At 28.8% G+C, this 22,099-nt stretch overlaps 3 protein-coding genes across 9 annotated transcripts in view; all 3 read right to left on the minus strand.

Moving 5' to 3' along the window:
• The window catches only part of LOC113383365 (V-type proton ATPase 116 kDa subunit a-like), a 6,282-nt gene extending 1,857 nt beyond the window's left edge, over positions 1–4,425 (minus strand). The window contains 1 exon segment of the mRNA XM_026621637.1: positions 4,422–4,425. Coding sequence (XP_026477422.1) covers positions 4,422–4,425 — 4 coding nt within the window.
• A 633-nt stretch (positions 4,426–5,058) lies between these two features.
• On the minus strand, positions 5,059–10,023 carry LOC113383325 (V-type proton ATPase 116 kDa subunit a-like). Its single transcript, XM_026621595.1, has 15 exons — positions 9,751–10,023; positions 8,706–8,824; positions 8,138–8,320; positions 7,961–8,074; positions 7,703–7,900; positions 7,465–7,641; positions 7,160–7,366; positions 6,940–7,090; positions 6,519–6,880; positions 6,349–6,458; positions 6,151–6,278; positions 5,803–6,077; positions 5,465–5,657; positions 5,210–5,381; positions 5,059–5,143 (listed from the first exon to the last, which is right to left on the minus strand). Exons 2-15 carry the CDS (start codon positions 8,811–8,813, stop codon positions 5,059–5,061), a joined length of 2,463 nt encoding a protein of 820 aa, XP_026477380.1. The 5' UTR covers positions 8,814–8,824; positions 9,751–10,023.
• Positions 10,024–11,463: 1,440 nt separating this feature from the next.
• On the minus strand, positions 11,464–20,675 carry LOC113383323 (V-type proton ATPase 116 kDa subunit a-like). 7 transcript variants are annotated; one of them, XM_026621592.1, is made up of 14 exons: positions 20,559–20,675; positions 19,254–19,430; positions 17,378–17,491; positions 15,696–15,926; positions 14,701–14,877; positions 14,378–14,590; positions 14,150–14,300; positions 13,719–14,089; positions 13,539–13,648; positions 13,351–13,478; positions 12,996–13,216; positions 12,609–12,795; positions 11,652–11,823; positions 11,464–11,563 (listed from the first exon to the last, which is right to left on the minus strand). In XM_026621592.1, exons 1-14 carry the CDS (start codon positions 20,673–20,675, stop codon positions 11,464–11,466), a joined length of 2,469 nt encoding a protein of 822 aa, XP_026477377.1. The 7 variants fall into 7 exon arrangements, with proteins under 7 accessions (XP_026477377.1, XP_026477374.1, XP_026477373.1 ...); XM_026621589.1 differs by having other exon boundaries at positions 12,609–12,846; XM_026621588.1 differs by having other exon boundaries at positions 12,609–12,867.
• Positions 20,676–22,099: the final 1,424 nt, after the last annotated feature.

Below are 22,099 nucleotides of genomic sequence, written 5' to 3' on the forward strand. Positions count from 1 at the left end.
AAAATTATATTTTAAAATTACAATTTCATTTACAATTCAAGATGAGTTTGATCATCAATGAAAATCAAACACCTTATCCCCAGATATATATTTGCACGCAATATCTAACTTTCTTGAAGTGGAAAAACGTGGAAAACTTTTATATAAAAGTTCTAACAGGGTTGTAATATAAAATTGGAAATACTTGCAAATTTAGGAAAATAAATTGTTTAAAAATCTTGGACCTAAAGTATTTAAAATAATTTAATTTGGAAACTTTCACAAATATACAAACACAGGAAATAGCTCAAGAATTTAAGAATTCAAAATTAAGACGACCATATTTTGGTATCAACATGTATTGAAATTATAATTTTTGAAAAATTAATTAGATATCAAAGCCTTTAGGCAACCCTTTTTATTAAATTACCTGTAAGTTTTTATTTATTTTTTGTTTTTTTCTGGGAAAATCAGAATTTTCATACCAATGTATGTCGAGCTTAGTTTTGGAATTTGCAAAATGTAATTTTCTGAATTAATTATCAAACAGATGTAATTAGTGCCATAAAATGCGATTGAATTCCTTAGCAATATTATTTAGTTCATTAAATAATTTATTTTGTGTTTGTTTGTATTACTTAATAACAATTAATATATAAACATTGTTATCTTAACATTGTTGTTTTTAATGTGTTTTTAAAACTACTATATTAAAGACTATATTGTAATTAAATTAGAACTTGATATGTTAGACAAATGTATTTATGATGCATTTTAAAATATATAATTATAATAATCAATAATTCTAAACTATCTTAAAATTTTTGTTATCTACATATAATTAATAAATAAAAAAATAACTATTCGACCAGAGTGTTAAATCAGGAACAGTTCAGAAACCATTTCATTCTATAAGATTTTATTCAAAATTTATATTTTGCCTTTGCCACTCAAATCGACGAACCATTACAAATTGATATAACCAAATTTAATTAAATTAGTTTAATAATAATTTTTTGCAGAAATCCATTATTTCAACTTTATCCCTTCAAACTCAAATCTACGAACCATTATCAACTACAACTTTGAGGAACACTTTAGAGGCTCCTGAAGAACAAAATTGGCCTGGAATGCACGATTATTTCGACAACCTCTTGATAGAACACGAAAATAAAATACTAGAAGAAAAAAAATGAAAGTGAGAGTATTCATTTGTCCAAAGAGATTTGAAGACAATATTGATATCGTCTACTGCCACTTTGTTGCGGTGATATTGGTCATCATGGGTGTGATCTGGGCTTGTGAACAGGAAAGAATGGATAGGGAATTATTGGATTACTTGTTTAATGAATGAAAAAAAAAAGAAAATTGTTTAATCCTAATATCTTGAAATTTGAATCTTTCTACTATATAATTATTGAGCAGACAAGGGAATGATGTGGATCATTCTGGAAAATGACCCAGAATGAATGATGGAAGGGATCTCCATCTAAGGATGGATAAGATGTTCTTTTGGTTCATTTGGAAATGATTGCAAGATAATGTTTACAGAATAAAAGTAACTATTTGTTGAGGAAATGTTTTGGAATTGGTTACCATAATGAATTTTGACTAACAATAAGACATGAACCCAAATTACAAATTAGGCAAATTGACTGAAAAAATGAGTGTTTTGGTTAAGACAATAATTTTGCCTGTAATCTATCTGCTACCAAATAGTTAATAAAATGAGACTATTATTGAAAATTTTATAATGAAGTAGAGAAGTATAATTGTTGAAAGTGATAGAAAAAATAATCATTTACTGCCTGACTTTACTGACTGAAAAAATTAGTGCTTTGATTCAGACAAATTCTGATTCAAAAAAAATTCAATTAGTATGGTTTAATTAACAATAAACACCTTGCCATAGTTATAAAAAAATCATAATGTTTTCCAAGATTTTAAAATCATGTCAACACACAGTTTTTATCCAACTTTATCGCATGAGTTAAACTAATAATAATTTGTATGTAATTTTTAATTTGAATACACAACATGCAGATAAGATTTTTTATATAATTGTAATTACGTAGGTACAGAAGCTATTACGTTTTTTCTCAATCTGAAGATGATTTCATTTGCTTTATTTATAAAACAAATTGTTAATTATCTATGTTTTATAGACAAATTATCAAATGTATTAATTTTCTTGCATAATTCGTACACATGCTCGTTTTTGTGACTTGAGCTCTTGCCAGAAATTATAAAATGATCATTATTGGATCAAGACCAGGATAAAATATTAATTAGTATGTTATTACTTTAACATTAAAAATTGTATAAATTTTTAAGCACTTTAGACTTCACGTGATTGCGAAAAATAGTTTTACTGAACAAATTTCGACTAAAAAATTAAATACGAGTATAAACACAAAGGTAAATTAGATAGATACATCTATTTTTTATATTATAATTATAAAATTCCACTAAATCCTCATAATGTTATTGATTTAGATTTTTTCAGTTATGTAAAATGTAAATATAGATTATTTTTACACGTAACCAATTAATTAGTAATCAGCTCTTGTTTTTTTGTTTATGAGTCATGAATAAGAATTATTAATATTCATATATCGATTCATAGAAAATGAATTAATAACCGATCTAATATGTATTAATACACACACACAAAATATCATACATATATGTAGATGAAAAGTGTAAATAAAATAATAATTGTTTCCATTTATTGATTTTGTGGATGTCTTTGAATATCTCATTAAAATTCATTCTCATAAATTGGATCATTCAAATCGGATGCTCCGATCTCTCAAAACTCCATTTCTATTTTCTGCACTCTTTGCTCCGTATCTCCGAAACGGCTGAACCTGCCTTTGCCAAAAACTAATCAAAACATATCCCTATCAATAGGAATCGAATGATTTTTGAACCATTCAAATCGGTTGATCCGTGTGCCCGAAAACGTGGACAAAAACTTGTATTCATACTCGTACATACATACACACACAACCCCATTTTTTCTGAGGTATGCCAAAATGTTCAGAAACCTTCAAACGTCGAGAAATGCAAAAAAAAATATTTTTGATTTTAGGACCATTACTATAACTACCCTACGGGAAGTAAATAATAATTGTTTATATTTATTGATTTTGTGGATAGATATCTTCAAATATTTCATAAAAATAAAGCCATTCGAGTGCTTGAATACTTTGAAAATTCATTCCCAATTTTTTCAAAATTATTATATTACTTATTATGAATTTTAAATTTTAAATTTTTTAATAAAATGTAATATTTTTTCTACTATATTACTAATATTTACCATCTTTGTTTTATTTTCATCGATAATTCTTTCATGCGTCAACGATATACGGTACATATTTAATATGGACAAACAGTATTGTTTTGTGTATAAATGCAATTAACAATTTTATATTAATTCCACAAACATTGTGATACACATATTCGGTAGAAAGACAAATACTTTACACATTTGAAAATTGGACCAAAATAAGTTTTGAAATATACTTCTACACTTATAATTAGAGATCGTAGTAATATACATATTTATATACATTTGTGTATTTGGCATTTTCTCAGGTTGCAAAATAATTTCATTCTCAGTAAAGGTAAGAGAAATTCTTTAAAAATTTAAATGGATGAATAATAAAATTGTTTTTTTTTATGTTTTGAAGCTACATAATTATAACTTTCTCTAGGGTAAGTTATAGTAATCGCAACGAAATCTAAAAAGATCTTATATCTTTACGACAGAATAAATAAAAAATGCATGTGTGTATGTATATGTATGTATGTTCGGATACTTTTTTCACCACAATTTTGGAAGAACAGATCAACCGATTTAAATGATTTTAGAAGCATTTGTATTGTATTGAAAGAAAGGCGTGCTTAGTAGTTTTTGCCGAAAGCAGGTCCAGCAGTTTCGTAGATACAGAGAAATATGTGCATAAAATAGCAGCTTTTAAGAAAATGGAACATCCGATTAGAATGATTCAAACAGAATTTGATTCGTATTGATGGTGAGATACACTGATTGTATATACTGTACTGATAAATATGTATGTATTTTTGAATATTTTTTTTGTCCACGATTTCTGTAGCACGGATCAGCCGATTTGAATGATTCGAACAACATTGCATTGAGTTATATTACTTTTTGGTGAAAGTAGGCCCAATCATTCTGGAGATTCAGAGAAAAAAATGTGAAAAAGTAGTTTCTGAGAAAACAGTGCATCTGATTATATTGATTTAAACAAGATTTGATTCGTATTGGTAAGGAGAAGTACTGATTAATTTTTGACAAAAGCAGGTCTAGCTCTTTTGGAGCAAAAAGTAGTTTTATACTATAGTCATTAAAAAATTATATTTTATAACTTATATTCGTACAAAACTTCATCAACATCCTCAATATCCTTTACCCATTATCCATCAATCGAACTGGCAGCAACTTTATGGAACATGTGCAACATTTTGCTAGAAAGTTGTACGAGCAAAATAACATAAAATAGAATTCATTCTCGTCACGTATTTTCTCGGATAGACCGCATTGTGAAAATTAACACTTCTGCAACGCGGCATAAATAAACACCAGCACCTTTTTCATTTTATTGCCTTTCAAATGTATTTTCAAATTTTCAAACTACCGAGGAAATAAACTGGGAAAATTGGTAGTAGATATAGTTGGTTTAAAATAAGAAACTATCAAAATAACTATTATTTTCAATATTGAATTATATACCTAAATGAAATAATTACTTAATAAATAACTCACTTTTAGTCGATAGAAGGTACCAAAACACTTGCCTTTTATAAATACACTAGTCACTGCATATATTTTTACACTACAAAAAATCTAGAAAATTTTCCAGCGATTATTTTGTTCCTGCATAAATTATAATTCATTATCTAAATTGCCAACATATTCTGATAACTTGCAATTTAAGTTGAGTGCGAAATTAAAATGCATTTATATTACGAACACACGTTTAATAAAGATATAAAAATAATTTTAAATAATATCACTTCTTACTTTTTTACAACAACTTACATACTTTTCTAGTTGTTTGTCAAAATATCTTCAAAGGAAAACGGTTTGAAGGTGTATCCTTCTCCAGAGTAAAATTTGCTCATGTATTCCACCCTGAGAAAAAATTAGATTAAATTTATACATGGTTTTGATGATGACTCTAAATTTATGTTTGATTACCAATGCAATCGTAAGGTATGCAAAAATGCTGATAATCCTTCCATAAGAACCAAAACAGTGACAGTCAATACTGCCCAAGCAGCAAAAGCTCCATATAAAAATAATGGTGCCAAAGGACCCCGGAGATGAGAAGGTCCTGATATCACTCGCGACCAGAGCACTTCAGAAAGTTCTGAAAAAAAATTATATCTTGTTACTTTTAAAACTGAAAAATTTCCCAACATATTTAGAATTTTATTAGTATTTTTTTCTTACGTGAATGTGCCAAAGAAAGGGCCCACAATCTCAAATAAGAAGCAGTATGTGACACAGTGCTCAGGACAAATTCAATCGTGTGGATTGCTTGAAGAATAAATTCATCTCCTAAATTGTATTCTTCATCCAAATGTGGTTCATCATCATTTGGTAATAATGGAGTCAGCTCGGAAGTTGATTCTGTCTGGAAAAACTAAGAACAAAATCATAAAAATAATTAGACAAATAATGCTAGAAGCTACAGCCAAAGAAGCTAAATCTTACTTTTTATCAAATAGAAATCAGCATGGAACAAAATAAGACTTGTAAATAAATCATTTAATTAATGTATCTCTTACCAATATTCGCCTGAACCGTATATGTGCTGACCGACTTCTCACCCACGTGGTTATTTTTTTACGCCAGATTTTGCTTATCACAATTAACGGTTTTGCTAACAACATAAGTGGAATGCTTATCAAAGCTAAAGTAACCAGTACTTTTTGCAAAATTAATTGACCATCAAATATAGTCACAGAACATTTCGAATTCTGGGAATGTGGTTTTTGCATAAGAACCATGTTGATGAACATGACCAGAATTGAAGGAGCGCATGATGGCTTGAAATGGGGATCTAATGATAAAAAATTATACTTTTATTTGTGTTTATATACGTTTACAAAATTTGATTCGTGAGTTTTATTCACCTGGACTTTGTGCTGAATATAGAATCCATTTTAGCACCAGAAGCGCGCAAAGATATCCAAAAATCGTTAACAAAATTAACATGCGTGGAATAAATTCGATCAAAATGTTGATTTTACGTCTAAACTGTCTGGATTTAAGCAAATTAATTAGTGCTTTGAATATCAAATCAGATATGTTGATTATAAGCTTATACTTACACATGATTAAATACTGATAGGCAAACTCCAACAACCATATGCAAAACTCCAATAATTATGGACAACTTCATTTTATATGAATTGGAGAAGAGAATTTTGTTATGGGCAAACTAAAATAATAACAAAAGTATTTTTAAAGTGGTCTGTTTTAAATTTGGCAGATTATTTACCTGCCATACAGGATCCATTCCCAAAAAATAAGGACTCCGAAATTGATCCTTAGGATCCAAGGTGACTTCATCTGTCACATGAGAAATATTAACCACAGTCCAACCAGATCCAAAAATGTTGATAGATTTCGAAAATATATCATTATATATAATTCCTGTATATATTGAGAATAAACCCATCATTAAAATGATGTATCGTCCAAAAAAGAAGAGATTCCAAATCTCATTGTCACTTTTTGCAGCTTCAAACTTTTTTTCTTTGACAATAGTTACTAAGGCAAATATGGATAATATTAATCCGTGTCCTAAATCACCAAACATGATGGCAAACAGGAATGGGAAGGTAACTATTGATAAAAAAGCTAAAACGTAGAAAAAAAAGGTAAAAGTTGGTAGCCTAAATGCAGATTTTTTTAATTACCTGGATTTACTTCTCGATACGAACAACATCCATATGTATCTATAAGGGATTGAAAACCTTTCGTGAATTTATTGGTCCTATAATATGTTGGTGGTGTTACATCAGTTTGAAGAATATTCAAGAAAGATTTGACTACACAATTTGACGAGCACTAGAAAATTTAATAAATATTGTAAATACGAGCAAGTTGATCTCATCAGTGGATTATGAATTAGTTTACTTCTGTAAGTAGATTTTTAACATCTATAACACGTTTTTGAGGAATCCAACATTCACCAATAAAACATTCACTTGATATATCCAAATTAAAATAATTTAAAGTGTGATAAACAGCCTTCATTTTCCTGACAGTAATTTGTCTGTAAGTTAAAACTTCTGCTATATTGGTTAACAATAAATTTTTGTGTTCTTCTGTTTCATCAATTATCTAAAAAATATACAGAAAAAATATAATAACACGCATTCTATATAAGAACATTTTTTTGCTTAAAAAATAACATTTTTATAAGATATTGATCAACTTACCAATTTTACATCGTTCAACTGATATTTCAAATTGTCAACCAACTGTTGTCTTGACACAATTTCTTTAGGATAATAATAAATCTTTGCTCTAAATCCTCTACATATCGTTAAAATATGAGTTTGTGTGATGTTTCCTTGAAAATACAGGACAAAAATTGATTTTGTAGAACTGTCTGTCTGCAAAATGTACAATGATAAAACATATAATTTTTAAGGATATTTATCAAAAAATATTTACAACTTGGTGATCTATATCTGAATATTTCAGAAGTGCATATCCATGAGAAACCCTCCAAATCATCTTTTCAAAACTAGGTAATCTTTGGGTTTCTATCACACCTGTTAAAAATCCACTTTCTTCCAATGCTACTTCAACATCAGAATTATTTGGCGATGTTGAAGACGATTCAATAAAGAATTTATTGGTCATAATTTCCTGCATTTAATAAACAACATTAAAATATACACAAAAGTTAATTGGATTTTTAAAAATTACCTCAGCTTTTTCTAAAACGTATATATTCTCCGACAACTCTTGTTGGCGTTGTAACAATTCATTATAATGTTGTAAAGGATCCGTAACTTTATTTTTATCCATTTCTATAGAAAACTGAAAACAAAAACCTACATCAAAAAATATTTATCAATTATATTGATTTCTTTTGTCTTTTACCTCTAAGTCCATGACTTCACGTGGATTTAATGTGGGAAAGTTTTCATCATTTGTAGAAGATTTTATTGGAATGTTTTCTTTAATTAATATATATTCTAAATATCCAAGTTTGCGTTCCATTTCATCACATAATCTTACTTCTGCGCTAAATTTTCTGCTACTTAAATTGCTGCCTGCATTTAGCTAAAAGAAGGAAATACCTTGATCATATGAAAATTAAATTTAAATTGAATATTATTTTTTTAAAGAGATTAAAATTTTCTACTCAATACTTTTTTTTAATATTATTTCTTTATTTTTATTATAATTGCAACAGACTTTCGGTAATTAAAGATTACATTTTTAGAAGATTGCCCATTTATCTTGTTGATGAAATTATGTGAAAAACTACGTGTCTTGGCGCCCCCTAAAACGTGCATTCAGGGTACAGCCCTGTGTGTAAGTACACTGAATATGATTCAATTACAATTTCTTTGTCAAAACATCTAACTTGTCTGATGTTAGAGTAGGTTATGGCAATATGTTTCCATATCTTATTTGTTCAAATTAATTTGATAACGGTACCCACATCTTTGAATTGTACGATTCCCTCATCGCCCAATTGGGAGACAGTGGCGTAGGCAGCCTCTGGCCGGACGAACATTTGGCACAGGGCCATTTCTTCGCTTCGAAACATCTTGCACACTTCTAGAAATAAAAAAAAATAATTGAAATATATATATATATATATATATATATATATATATATCAGCCAAAATAACTATTTATTTTGAAAATGGTATTAAAAAAATGGAATGTTTAAACTAATTATATATTTGAATTATGATTTATAAAAAATCCTCTATCAGGGATAGCAGCCATTCCGTGTAAAGCTTACTGCCTTGAAGGTTGTCACCTGCATGGCCAATATAACAAAACGAAAATACGTCCGAACAATATTTTTACACAATTTTGTTCATTAATATATAAATTATATTATTTATCTATATTAAATTTAGATTGTTAGAAAAAATAAGGGAAGCGTAACATTGCTTTAGAAAGCCGGGAGGAGGGGTTACAAAAAGGTTGGGAACTACTGGGATACATATTTACTACTCCTTACTCACTCAAGCTATTTGCCAAGAAAATACAAATATTGTCTTTCTGAATAACGCATTTTACTATAATTATTAATTTTTTTTACTACCTACTTTTTACTACTATATTTTGTTCATAGTTTCAGGAGCATTTTTTTCAAAAAAACTGGATATAAACTAAATTTGGCATAACCAAGGAGTACAAAATATGTAAAAATATAAACTACAAATGTAACTGGAAATTTAATTAATAATTTGAAATAAACAAAAATGATATTAAAATTATAATAACAATATTAAAATTCAATAACACCTTTATTGAATGATATACAATTTATTCAAATTTTACACGATTTTCATTTATAATTCAAAAATTATTCTATTATGATATTTTATTTTAAAATGAATAATTAATTTACAATTAAATTCAGTAGAAAGCATCGCGAGCACGTGTATGCCCTCAGACACATGCCTTTAATTATATTTGACCATTAAAATCAGTCTTCAAAAATTCATATTATAAAAATAATGCCTTACCAGTATTTTTTCACAAATATAATTTCGTGTACAACCAAATCAATGAATATATATTGCTTTATTACATGTCAGCAAAATATTCAAATCGACTCGTTCCATGTATAATGAACTTCGTACCACCACCGACAGAATAAAAAATAATTGCACTGACAAGGACACTGTCGTTCCGCCGAACACTGTCACTAAACTGTATAATTTACAGTAATATTTTCATTCCAATTATTTATAACAATCACTAAATTATCATTAATTAACATTATTATTGCTTCGACTTCCTACTGATATGAAATTAATGTTATCTTTGCAGCGGAGTGCATTTTTTCTCGGTATGGAACGATTGGCTCAAATGATGTGTATGAGTCAGCTTGGTCTTTATAAATAACATTTAGTGTGAAATACGAATGAACAGACCCGAATTTTGATAAAAAAATAATTAAAATTAATTTTATAACATATCTATTACAGGTCTTTATACCTTGTATTACTTTATCAAAGACAAATATAATAAATTTATATGAATTTTAACCATGTATGTTAAGATTTTTGAGTACACATTTTAATGTCTTCAGACGATAGTTTTGTATCAGGACAAATTTTTCTCATGCATAAATTTAAATAAATAAAAATCTAAAAATATACATTATTTTTTATAAACCTGATTACTATTGCTAAAATTTAAATTTATTTTATCTTAGCAGGGCTATACTGTGTAGAAGTATGAAATTGTTCTAATATTTTATTATATGTGATAAATAAATTATCCTAAATTTTTCAATATAGGCAAAATAATATGTTTGTATGTGGGCTAAATACTATTTTTGACTGGGGATTTTTTCCTTAAATAAAATATTAATATATATATATAGATATATATATATATATATATATATTTATATATATATATATATATATATATATATACGATGAGATGAGATCTTGTTATTTTTTATGAAATTTTGACGCGCTATTAAGGGACCACGTGTTTGTTTCGTTCAGTTATATATATATATATATATATATATATATATATATATATTTGAGGGTGGTCCTTAATATAAACCTTTTTGATTTTCCTTGCTCCCAAGGACTCAAATGGTTCCAAATTCAAAATTTTTTTCATGCTATTTCCATACAAAACTTTGATAATATTAAGAGCTAAAGATAAAACTTTTGAGCAAGGAAATTCGAAAATGTCCATATTAAGGACCACCTTATATATATATATATATATATATATATATAATATATTCTGATATGATTTCATCTAAGTCAATAAGTCTTTAACTATTTGTTGAGATTTTTTTAAGATGTTAAACATAATTTTTAAATTCGGTATTAAATTTATTAAGGATATAAACAAACGTTATGTACATAAATTTACAATGATTCATAATACTGGAATAATATTTTATTATTACTTCTTTAATTTTTATTGTTTATACTTCGATAACATTCTGCAAATTATTTGATAGAATATTAACCGCTATCAAAAAAAAAACCTATAATTTTACCATCATTATATAGATAATAATTTATATCTACAAATAAAACAATCTACTACGATATAACAATTTTATAAATATTTTATATATCTATGATTTAATAAAATAACTAATTTGGCTAGTTTTTGAACTTCGATGAAAACTATGCTATACCTGTATATTTTTTTAAAAAAAAGTATTTATATCACAACGTTTTCATTATTAATCAATTTTATTCTAACTCTTTAGCTTCTGTATCTAAAATAGTCTTGAAACAAAACGGCGTGAACAAATAACCTAAACCTTCGTAGAATTTGCTCATGAATTCAACCCTGGAATAAAAAAATATAATTATAAAATATCAATTATAATAAATAATAATAGTTTTATTTTATAAAATGATGAATTTATTATTTTTACCAGTGTAAACGTAATGTATGAAGAAAAGCTGAAAGTCCTTCCATCATGACTAGAATAACCAAGGAAAAACAGGACCAAACGTAGAATATGAAATATATCATTACTGATCCTTCATAGTCATTTGATTTTAGCGCCATTCTTAATATCATCATCCACATGACCTCAGATAATTCTGAAAAAAATATTAAAATATATATTAAATATAATTAATTTCCCATATTATATATGTTGGGAGACAATTTTTTGGATCCACGATTTTGGGAGAACGGTTTAACCGATTTGAATGATTGAAAAAACATTCCATTACTAGTAATAAGTAGACATGAGGACTAGTTTTTAGCAATGGCAGGTCCAGAAGTTTTGAAGATACTGGGCAAAAATTGCAAAAAAATGGCAATTTTGAGAGAACGGAACGTCCAATTTGAATAATTCAAAAATCATATCTTTTGTACTGAGTTTTCTATCGCTTAATGAAATATTGAATTCAAAGTCGTTTTATTCAAAACTTTTACATCGGAGTGCATAAAAGTTTGATTGATGTATAAACGTGAATAAAACACAGAGTAAAAAGGTAAAAAAATATTATCGATTATTTTTAAATTTTCTCAAAAATGTTCAAGAATTTGGTTTGAGGCACCTCTAATTATCATGCCTTTCTAATTAAGCTATAGTTTGCCTTTCCCAAAATTTTGGCCAGAAACTGTTTTAAAACTTGAAATTAATGTATACTATATATACGTATATGCATCTAATATAGTAATTACTGTTTACAAATAACATTAGTCACAAGTTTTTATGACTCCTCAAAGAAAGTTAAATAAACCAATATTTTGTTTCAGAGGGAATAACCGAGCGTGTTTCTCAGAAGCACATGATAAAATTGTATATATATATATATATATATATATATGTATGTATATACATATATTTAAATTTTAAATAACAGAGATTACTCACGTGCATGAGCTAATGACAAAGCCCACAGACGTAGATAAGACGCAGTATGAGAAACTGTGCTCAGAACATATTCGATGGTGTGAATTGCTTGATGGATAAAAATTTCACTCATTGGCTCTTCATCATGGTCTCCGTGTCCATGTGCTGCTGGTACAGCTGCTGCTTCAGCATCCAGATTTGTGGTCATCTCGATGCCTTGGCTCAAATCGCCATTGGTTTTTGGAGGTTGAGGAGATACCTGAAATAGATGGATAATCATCTATTATTATAATAAAATCACATAAGGATATACATTTATGGTTTACAACTGGCTGACGAAACTTCCTTGTATCATGGCTTTCCTTAGAACATATTAATTTTTCTATAATTTAATCCTTTACTACTTACTCTTCCTTGTCGTTTCCTAGTTGCCATTATATAGAACGGTTTTCCCAAAAGCATAACAGGAACACAAGCTAAAGCTATAGCTATAAAAGCCATTTGGATTTCGTTCTGTCCTGGGAACATAAATTCCTCACATTTTGGAGCTGGTTCTGTATGCTTGAACAACATCATGTTGATGAACATGATCAAAACGGAAGGAGCACATGTTGGTTCACGACGAATCTCTAAAAAAATAAAAAATAAATGTTTTAACCCTTTCCGCTCAGATGCCACCGCTCCGACGACAAAATAGATACAAATTTTGAAATGCCAAAGTGGAAAGCGTTAATTCCAAATCTAATTTAACAATATTTCTTACCAGGACTTTCGGCTGAATACAGAACCCACTTAAGGAACATCATAAATACCATGTATGCAAACAAAAGTACCAGAAATAGAAGTTGGGGAAGAAACTCTAATAATATATTGATCTTGCGTTTAAAATGGCTGAAATTAAAGAAAAATTCATAAAATCTACGTAAGTACAAATTGATTTGAAATACTTACACGTGATTAATAACGGCCACTGTAACTCCAAAGATCATATGAATCACACCAAATATAATTGACAATTTCATTTTAAAAGAATTCAGGAATATAATTTTGTTCGTCGAGAGCTATAAATGAGAGTAATTAAAATTTGCCAAATCTTGATATAATTTATATTGCTATATCATTTATATTTACTTGCCAAACAGGATCCAATCCTATAGGATATGCTGTACCATAATCATACTTTGGATCTAAAACTAACTCTGTGTTATTTAGAACTGTAGACTCATTATAATTAATGCTCCAACCACTGCCGAAAATATTTATCGATATTGAGAAAATATCATTATAAATAAATCCGGTATACATGGAGAAAATGCCCATCAACAACATAATATAGCGTCCAGAAAAAAATATGTTCCACGTGTCATCAGTTATGTTTTTGGCTATTAATTTTTTCTCGTTGATCACCAAAACAGCAGCAAATATTAAAATTATAAGACCATGACCAATGTCGCCGAACATGACTCCGAATAAAAATGGGAAGGTGATGATGGTGTATAGTGCTAGAAATAATAAAAATTACTTAAAGTCTGATGCTAGTTCTGGTATTTTTATTTATTTACCAGGGTTTGCTTCTCTATAGCTGGCTATGCCATAAGAATTGATGAGATTCTGGAAGCCCTGAGTGAATTTATTTGTACGATTAAAAGTTGGTGGCGCTTCTGTCGAAGGAATAACGTTTAAAAATGATTGCATCGAACTACCACAAGATTCCTGCAAAAATCATAAAAAACTTAGGACTACTTCAACTTGAAATGAAAAACATGCAATGGTATGGTAATGGTATTTACTGAGCCGTCTGTCAAAGCTTTTTGCACGAGTTCTAGATCATTAACGGGCACCCAGCATTCGCCTATTAAACATTTCTGAGTCACATCCATGTTGAACAAATTCATCGTGTGATAAATTGCTTTCATCTTGCGCACCATAATCTTCCAGTTCATTAATTCTTTTGCGACGCTCACTAAAACGCGATGACGATGGTCGTGAGTCTGATTTAGGACCTAGATAAAGGAATAAATGGATAAACAAGTCATTTTATTTAGGCCTAGGAAAACAAACCGACTATTAAATATCATCTTCTGAATTATAAGTATTATTTTAATTATTTTACCATTTTCAAATCAGCAAGTCTAGTTTTTACACCCATGAGCATATCCTCGCGTTCGGCTGGGACACTCGGGCAAGGATACAAAGATGCATGGAAACCAGTGCACACTTTTTTCAGACGAGTTTTTAATTCTTCTCCTTGGAAAAATGCAACAAAGACAGTTTTGTATATTTCATTGCCCTAGAAAAATAAAAATAGCGCGATATTACATTGAATATATACCCTGCAGTAGTTGCATTTAAATCTTATAATATAGGGTGGGCCATTTAAAAATTGGAATTTATCGATAGCAACTTGCCTGTAGGCCACACAGTGCGGAATTCGAAGTTGCGATATATGGGACAAAAACTAAGAATTTTGAGATCTTTCTAACGATGTATAACGCTTTATATGTTTCCTTTACAGAAATATCTAAACATTAAGATCACTAGATCACTAGGGCCACTTGATGGACCACCCGTTACGTGAAAGTCTTAAAATTTTCAAATTATTTAAAGTTACTATATCGTTATAAATGCCTATCAATTATATTTTTGCAGCCGGCACCTACTGTTCATATTTGAAAACGGACAATCGATTTTTGTTTGAATGACCGCTTGCGTCAATATATTCTGAAGCAAAGTAATATACCTCTACCTGTATTTCTTTTTATCCGACCAATACAACCATAACAATTGTTGAATCAAAACAGATCAGATCCGAATCAGCTTAAATTATTTCTATTATTTTATGCACATTTTTCTATTAATCGTGCCTTGAGACAAATTGCTGGAACTTCCCAGATCGAATTAAAAATTTGAATATCTAAATTATTGTGGTTGCTTATTTTTCTCAAAAACTGCTATTTTTACGACGACTGGACCCGTCTTCGCAAAAAAACTAATTACCACTTTTCCCCAAAAAATTATTAAAAAAAATTTTTTTGGTACGGAAAGTTCTAGCAATTTGCCTTAAGGCACGACGCCATGCGCCGCACTAGTTTTTATTCCTGCTCTTACCGTAGTGGGGTCCTCTAAAGGTTTATCCAATTCCGCCCTTCTCAAAAATACGTTTCCTCGAGAAATACGCCAAAGCATTCTCTCGAAAGCTGGAACCCTGGCCCTTTGAATCACACCTGCCACGAACCCAAGTCGGCCCCGGTTGACGGCCTGTTGGGTTCCATCATCGTGGACGGCGTTTGCAGGCATCATATCTGGGGTAACTGCAGCTTCTTGTTCGGCGAAAAATTGCTGAGAAGACGGTAAAAACATAGATAATCTTCAGATTTCACTGTATACATCCTACAACTCTAAAATTATACTAAACGTGATGAAAAATTATGATTATTTTATGTTAAGGCGCTTTAAATTCGATGTTCCATATCTAACCGGTACCATGCATTGTGCACTAACCTCGAGCTCAGCTACATTTCAGGTTAAAACCAAATCTTGCGTACCGGTTGTTTATGGGACAGGGGTTAAATCAAGAACTTGACATTTTTTTCGAAACAAAACTAAAGAATTGAATTAATTTTAATGCAGTTTGATACAGGTTCATTCAGATCATTCAAAAATATCACGGAATTATCTAAATATAAGTGTTTACTACCCCTTTAAGTGTTTACTACCCAATTAACGATCGGGTTTTTTTTTGTGAAAAGTGATCTAAAAGAGCAGTTTTTTTTATTTCGGATTTTAGAAGTTTAATTGATGTAATATGTGTTTCTGATAACATTTTCTTTTTTTATTTTAACAATTTAAGAATTTAATTATGCTTGTACACCAAACAGAACTTAAGAATCCTTTAAAAAGTTGGCTTAATACTAATTGGTTCTACAGATGGCAACCTAAACAATTATCGTTTCTGTATATATAATATATTTTTAATGATAAAGTAGTTTGTCAATAAATAAAGCAAGTCACCTAGTGACATAATCAATCTAAATTGATAAGCTAGTATTTAGTTTGTGTTCAGCAGTTATTGAAAATACATAGTAGGGAAAACATCAAAGAATTGCTGCCTTGGTCAGGTATAAACATACATTTGAAAATTGACTTTTTAATTAATTTATATTCATAATCATGATTATAATTGGGCAGTTGTAAAGTACTCGTTATATAAAAATAATGCGTAAGTAATAATACATAGATAATTTTTATACCAATTATTTGCGAATCCTTGTTTTATTTTGAATCGATAATAATTTGAATATTGCTAATCAGGAATTGTTGCAAGATGCCTTATTATGCAAAAAAATTGTATTTATTTGTATATTTAAATTTATATTGTATTTTTAAATTATTGGTGTATAGATATTTTGGGACTTCTAATTAGGCAGTTGTACCATTACTTACATTATTATTATTATCATTATAATGATTTATGCTAAACCAGGAAGTTCAGGTCTACATGACTACTTTGAAAATGCACAAGAAATTTATTTCCTCGTTCTATGTTACATTTTATTACCGGCAAAAGGGTTTTTGTTGTTTTTTGTATACGTAAATAAATACTAAACCATTTTAAATTAGTACAAATAGAATATCCGAGTAGTAATGTTCTGAAAATAGATTTAATGCAATGATGAGAAAGCATAATAGACGTGTTTATTTTCGCATGGCGTGAAACTTTGTCGTAGTAATGGACTTTTATGGACACATGGGTAAAACAAATATTTACAATTATAAATACAAATTATTACCTCAGTTTTTTCTAAAATATTAAGCAATTCCGTTAACTCCAGAAAATTTGACTTTAGGTTCACAGCGTTTTGTGAGAGTTCCATAATCTCATTTTCAGTCTTCTCCAGTCTGGCCTGTAAAAAAATAAAATATTTATATTTTTCATCAATATTTAAAATTATAACACGTTAGTTGCCATGTCTCACGTTAAGGAGTGTCATGTCAGACAGATACGATTTTTACTCTGTTTTATTTAGCAATCAGAAATACATAAGGATTCCTATAAGCTAAATTGACAATATTTGAGAGTAAAGAATTGGAAGGAGAAAAAAAAGCTTTATATAGGGCCATGTCAGTCACATATGTATGCTATGAAAAATAGTGTTTTTCCAGAAATTTTGTAATTTTTTTGATACATTGAGTTTTCTTGATATATTTTTAACTAAACTATCTAATAAAGTTACCATGGCCTATGTAAAAATTTTCACTTTTCAAATACTTTGTATTGGTACTGGATTCAATCGTTTCAAATTATATAATTGGAGCAAATAAATTACCCAGCAGTTTCTTCACAAAACAAGAGATATTTTTATGACAAAATTCATTTATTGATTGAAACATTTACTTCGAGATCAATAATTTCCTTATCAAAGAAATTTTAGTAAATAAATACCTATCAAAATACTTTGTATTCATAATTGAATACTGACTTTGATACGTCCCCAATTTTCTCATTCAGACATCGATTCAAACTATATAATTTGGGTAAATAAATTACCCAGGAATTTCTTTAAGAAATATACGATATTTTTTTAATGCCTTCCATATTATCTATATTCATGATGATTAAATTTTTCGGTTAAAATATTTACTAGGTATCTGGAAAAGAAGATCGATAAATTTCCTATCTAATGAATTTTCATTAAAAAATTCCAGCCAATCTGTAAACTACTTTCTGTTCATAAATAAATTTAGACTTTGATGTGTTTCCAATTTTATAAAATTATATTTTACAAAATAAATATCCAAATTCAATCCTATAAGCTGTTTAGATGCTTTGACTTAACTAACTACATTGGTTTTTATAGATGACACCCAAATATTTGTCCTAATTTTTTTGATGATTATTTTTACAATTTTTTTATTAGTGAGATATTTGCCCTATTACAGAAATTGTAATAATAATATATTATACAGAGATGGTGTTCGGACGTACTTTCGTTTTATTATATTGGCCATGAAGGTGACAACTTTCAGGGCATTTAGCTTTACACAGAATGGTTGCTACCCCTGGTAGAGGGGGTAGAGGAGTATTTTAATTAAACTAGTTGTTTACTTCTAAAAGTAAAGTCCGCGTAACAACATGTATAATAAATAACCAATAAATATATCTTCTTTCATTATAACTTAGTAACAAGGCTTGTAATTAGAACTGCAACAAATACATAATACACAAACAAATCAGAGTTTAATACAGTCCACAGCTACAAGGGTTAAATTATAACCCAACAACCTGAATTATCGAAGGAGAGTTTTAATAAATTTTCTAATTACGTACACAGATGTGTTTGGGTTGCCATCTGTCGAAAAGACTAGTATTAAGTCAACATCAGCATAACAACTTATAGGACTATTAAGTTCTGATTGCTGTTTAAAAATAACAAAAAAAAATTATTAATTATTTTATTGATTCAGCAGTGCCTGGCAAAAGCTAATTGCACTTGGAAACATATTACTATCTATTAGTTTAAATTATAGTTGATGTCACTACTGCTTGACATCAAAACTTTCTGATTCTAAAATCCCGTAGCTCTAAATACTAACCACGAGGGATTTCCTTTACAATGTCGGCATTCGTGATCATGAAATATTTCGATTGAAAAATTTATTAGTTACCTCGAGGTCAATAATTTCCCTCGGATTAGGTGCAACTGGCAACTCGCTTAGGGGAGGTATGGCCACGTCGTCTTTATTGATTTCGGCTTCGACGTAGCGGAGTTTCCTTTCCATTTCATCGCAGCGTCGCACCTCGTTCACAAATTTTCGCTGGAAGGAATTCACTTCGGAATTCAACTGAAAAATAGAAATATTGTATTGTTTCATGTTTGGATACTATAAAAGTATTTACGGAAATTTGTGGGTACTTTTACGAATTATTTGCGTAAGCGCGATCAATTAAAAAGATTACTAACTCCACATACTACCGAGTATGTATTTTCCTACTTTTTTGCCAAGTTTAACACTGTATAAATTAATTTTATTTTTCACAGTAAAGAAAAATAGTTATATTGTATTGTTTTATATAAAAAAAACTCAAAAATTATTTGCGGAAATTAGTTGCTATTTTTGTAAAAAGTGACAGGAATAGCTCACTCAGTAGCTATGTTTTTTGAAATTTAGATATTGTGGTCTATTTATCAACATACATATTTGAATTTGCAAAGATTAATATTATTCACTACGTTCTTGATAATACGCCCGAATCGTGATCACAATCTTCAACCATAATAATTTACGATACTAACAAAATCACTGGTCAATATCACTGTAAAAATCTTATTATTGAATATTTATTTTCCGAAATACCACAAACTTATTCTTTAATGATAATGTAATTATAAATGTAGTGATTTACAGATTTTATATGGAACTACTGTGTCTTACATAAGAGACAATGCCAGTTAAATTTCTTTCAAAAATTTGCATGTTTTTGTCCCTGCTAATGTAAGTTGTGTTTATGGAATGTTTTGGACTTGCTGAATTTTTTGTTTGTTGTATTCAAATTCTATCACGTATTGACTCACAAAATGCATTTATATAGTTACTGGTATTGTCCAAAGAAACACACAAATGTTCTGGTAACTGAGTGAGAGATATCTCATTTTCAGTGGTGTTGGACACAAAAGTCTAATCAGTAGATTTTAGCATAATTTGTTAAATAACTGAAATAATTTTTTCACAAAAATTGATAGATACTAATTTATTTGCTTTTATAAATTAAAATCTGTCGTTATAAAGAGGAAACAACATTCAACAATTTTGGTGGATAATTATATAAGGGAAGAAGGTTACCAACGAGTGGTAACCAGTTCCGTTGTTGATCGTATGGAGCTTATAGAAGTGAATTAATAGTAGTGATAGCTAATAAATGGCACTATTTTTTTATCAATGAGTTATTATATTAGTGATTATTTTATTTACATCTCTGAATTGAACCGTTCCAGCTTCTCCCAATTCGGAGACAGTTGAATAGGCGGCTTCGGGCTGGATGAACATCTGGCAGAGCGCCATCTCCTCACTGCGAAACATTGCCCCCATGATGAGGCTGGTGTGGACCTCACTTCTGGAAAAGGTTAGATTTATAAATATTACTTTATGTATATATATATATATATATATATATATACAGCCGACTCTTTCTCACTAATCCGAAATTTCGATAGACCGACACCTTCCAATAATCCGGCACCTTCGCGACCAAATTTTGTGTTTTTTTTTGGGAAGTTTCAACGTTATTTCCAAAGTCATATGTTAAAAATTATGACTATTTTCTAAAATACAATAATACGACACCCTCCAGATTTTAATACCTAATAAAACGTTGAGGTTACCAATACACTATATATAATATATATTACCTATACACTATTTTCATTACATTATTTTATTTCTGTTGTTTTGCAGAACTGATTATTTTGAATACCATTTTAATCAAATTGTAGAGGATTTGAATTGTACTTAGTTTCATCACGAGTTGCATTGATATTTTAATAACATTGGAATATCTTTCAGCATGTGCTAGGTGATAAGATTTGTTTAATAAAATGCTGTTTTTGCAATACAATAAGTAATAATAAGGTGTGAGCAAAATTCCGGGTGATGTTATTGTCGAAATAGGATCTTAATTATATAAAATTTGCAAAACCTAGCTTCATCGTAGTACACTTAAAAAAAAATTATAAAAATTATATAATAGAAGCATACAGAATATTTAGTTAAGATTTGTTAACAGATATTTATTAGTAATAAGTTTATTAATCATATATTAGTTAGCAGATTAATAATTTAATTATCTATTAATTTTGTTAAAACTTAAATTCTGGAAATAATTAAGCATGACAAATACGTTAAAAATTCCTTTTGATAAGATGCAATTAAACACATGATTTAACTCAAATAAAATAATTTTAAATCATTTTTATCGCAAATATTTACTTCATTCAAACAGTATCAATATCGTAAATGTACTGATTTTATTGACTTTTTTGCATATCTGTTCAATACAGTTGCCAACCCAGAAATTAGATTAAAATCAATTAGATTATTCTATAAAATTTTGAATTTCAATATGTTTAATAATAAACTTATCGTAAGCCAAATTGTATTTATAACACTTGAAATATTTGAATAACCCTTTCAAATAATTTAAATATCGTGCACTGATATGACTTTTTTTCAATTTAGTTTACATATTGTTACTTAATATATTAGGTATTTTTTTCACTGAAGTTAATAATATTCTATAAATAATGAACAAGTCGCATGTCCAAATTTATCATAAAGAACATCGAGCTCATGATAAAAATTGTTATTTATAAATAATATGAACTATATTTAATATAGTTTAGTCCCTGGATCCTCCTCTTAAAACCTTCTCAATCGTCAATTTAAAATCCATTAGGCTGCATGGTTAATCCACCGAGGTTCTTTCCTAAGAATAGTTCTAGTTTTCTTACCTGTAT

The sequence above is a fragment of the Ctenocephalides felis genome, unplaced genomic scaffold (genome assembly GCF_003426905.1).
Source record: "Ctenocephalides felis isolate EL2017-DRISC unplaced genomic scaffold, ASM342690v1 CF-g0.4_SCAFFOLD_03570, whole genome shotgun sequence".
In the NCBI taxonomy this organism is placed as follows: domain Eukaryota; kingdom Metazoa; phylum Arthropoda; class Insecta; order Siphonaptera; family Pulicidae; genus Ctenocephalides; species Ctenocephalides felis.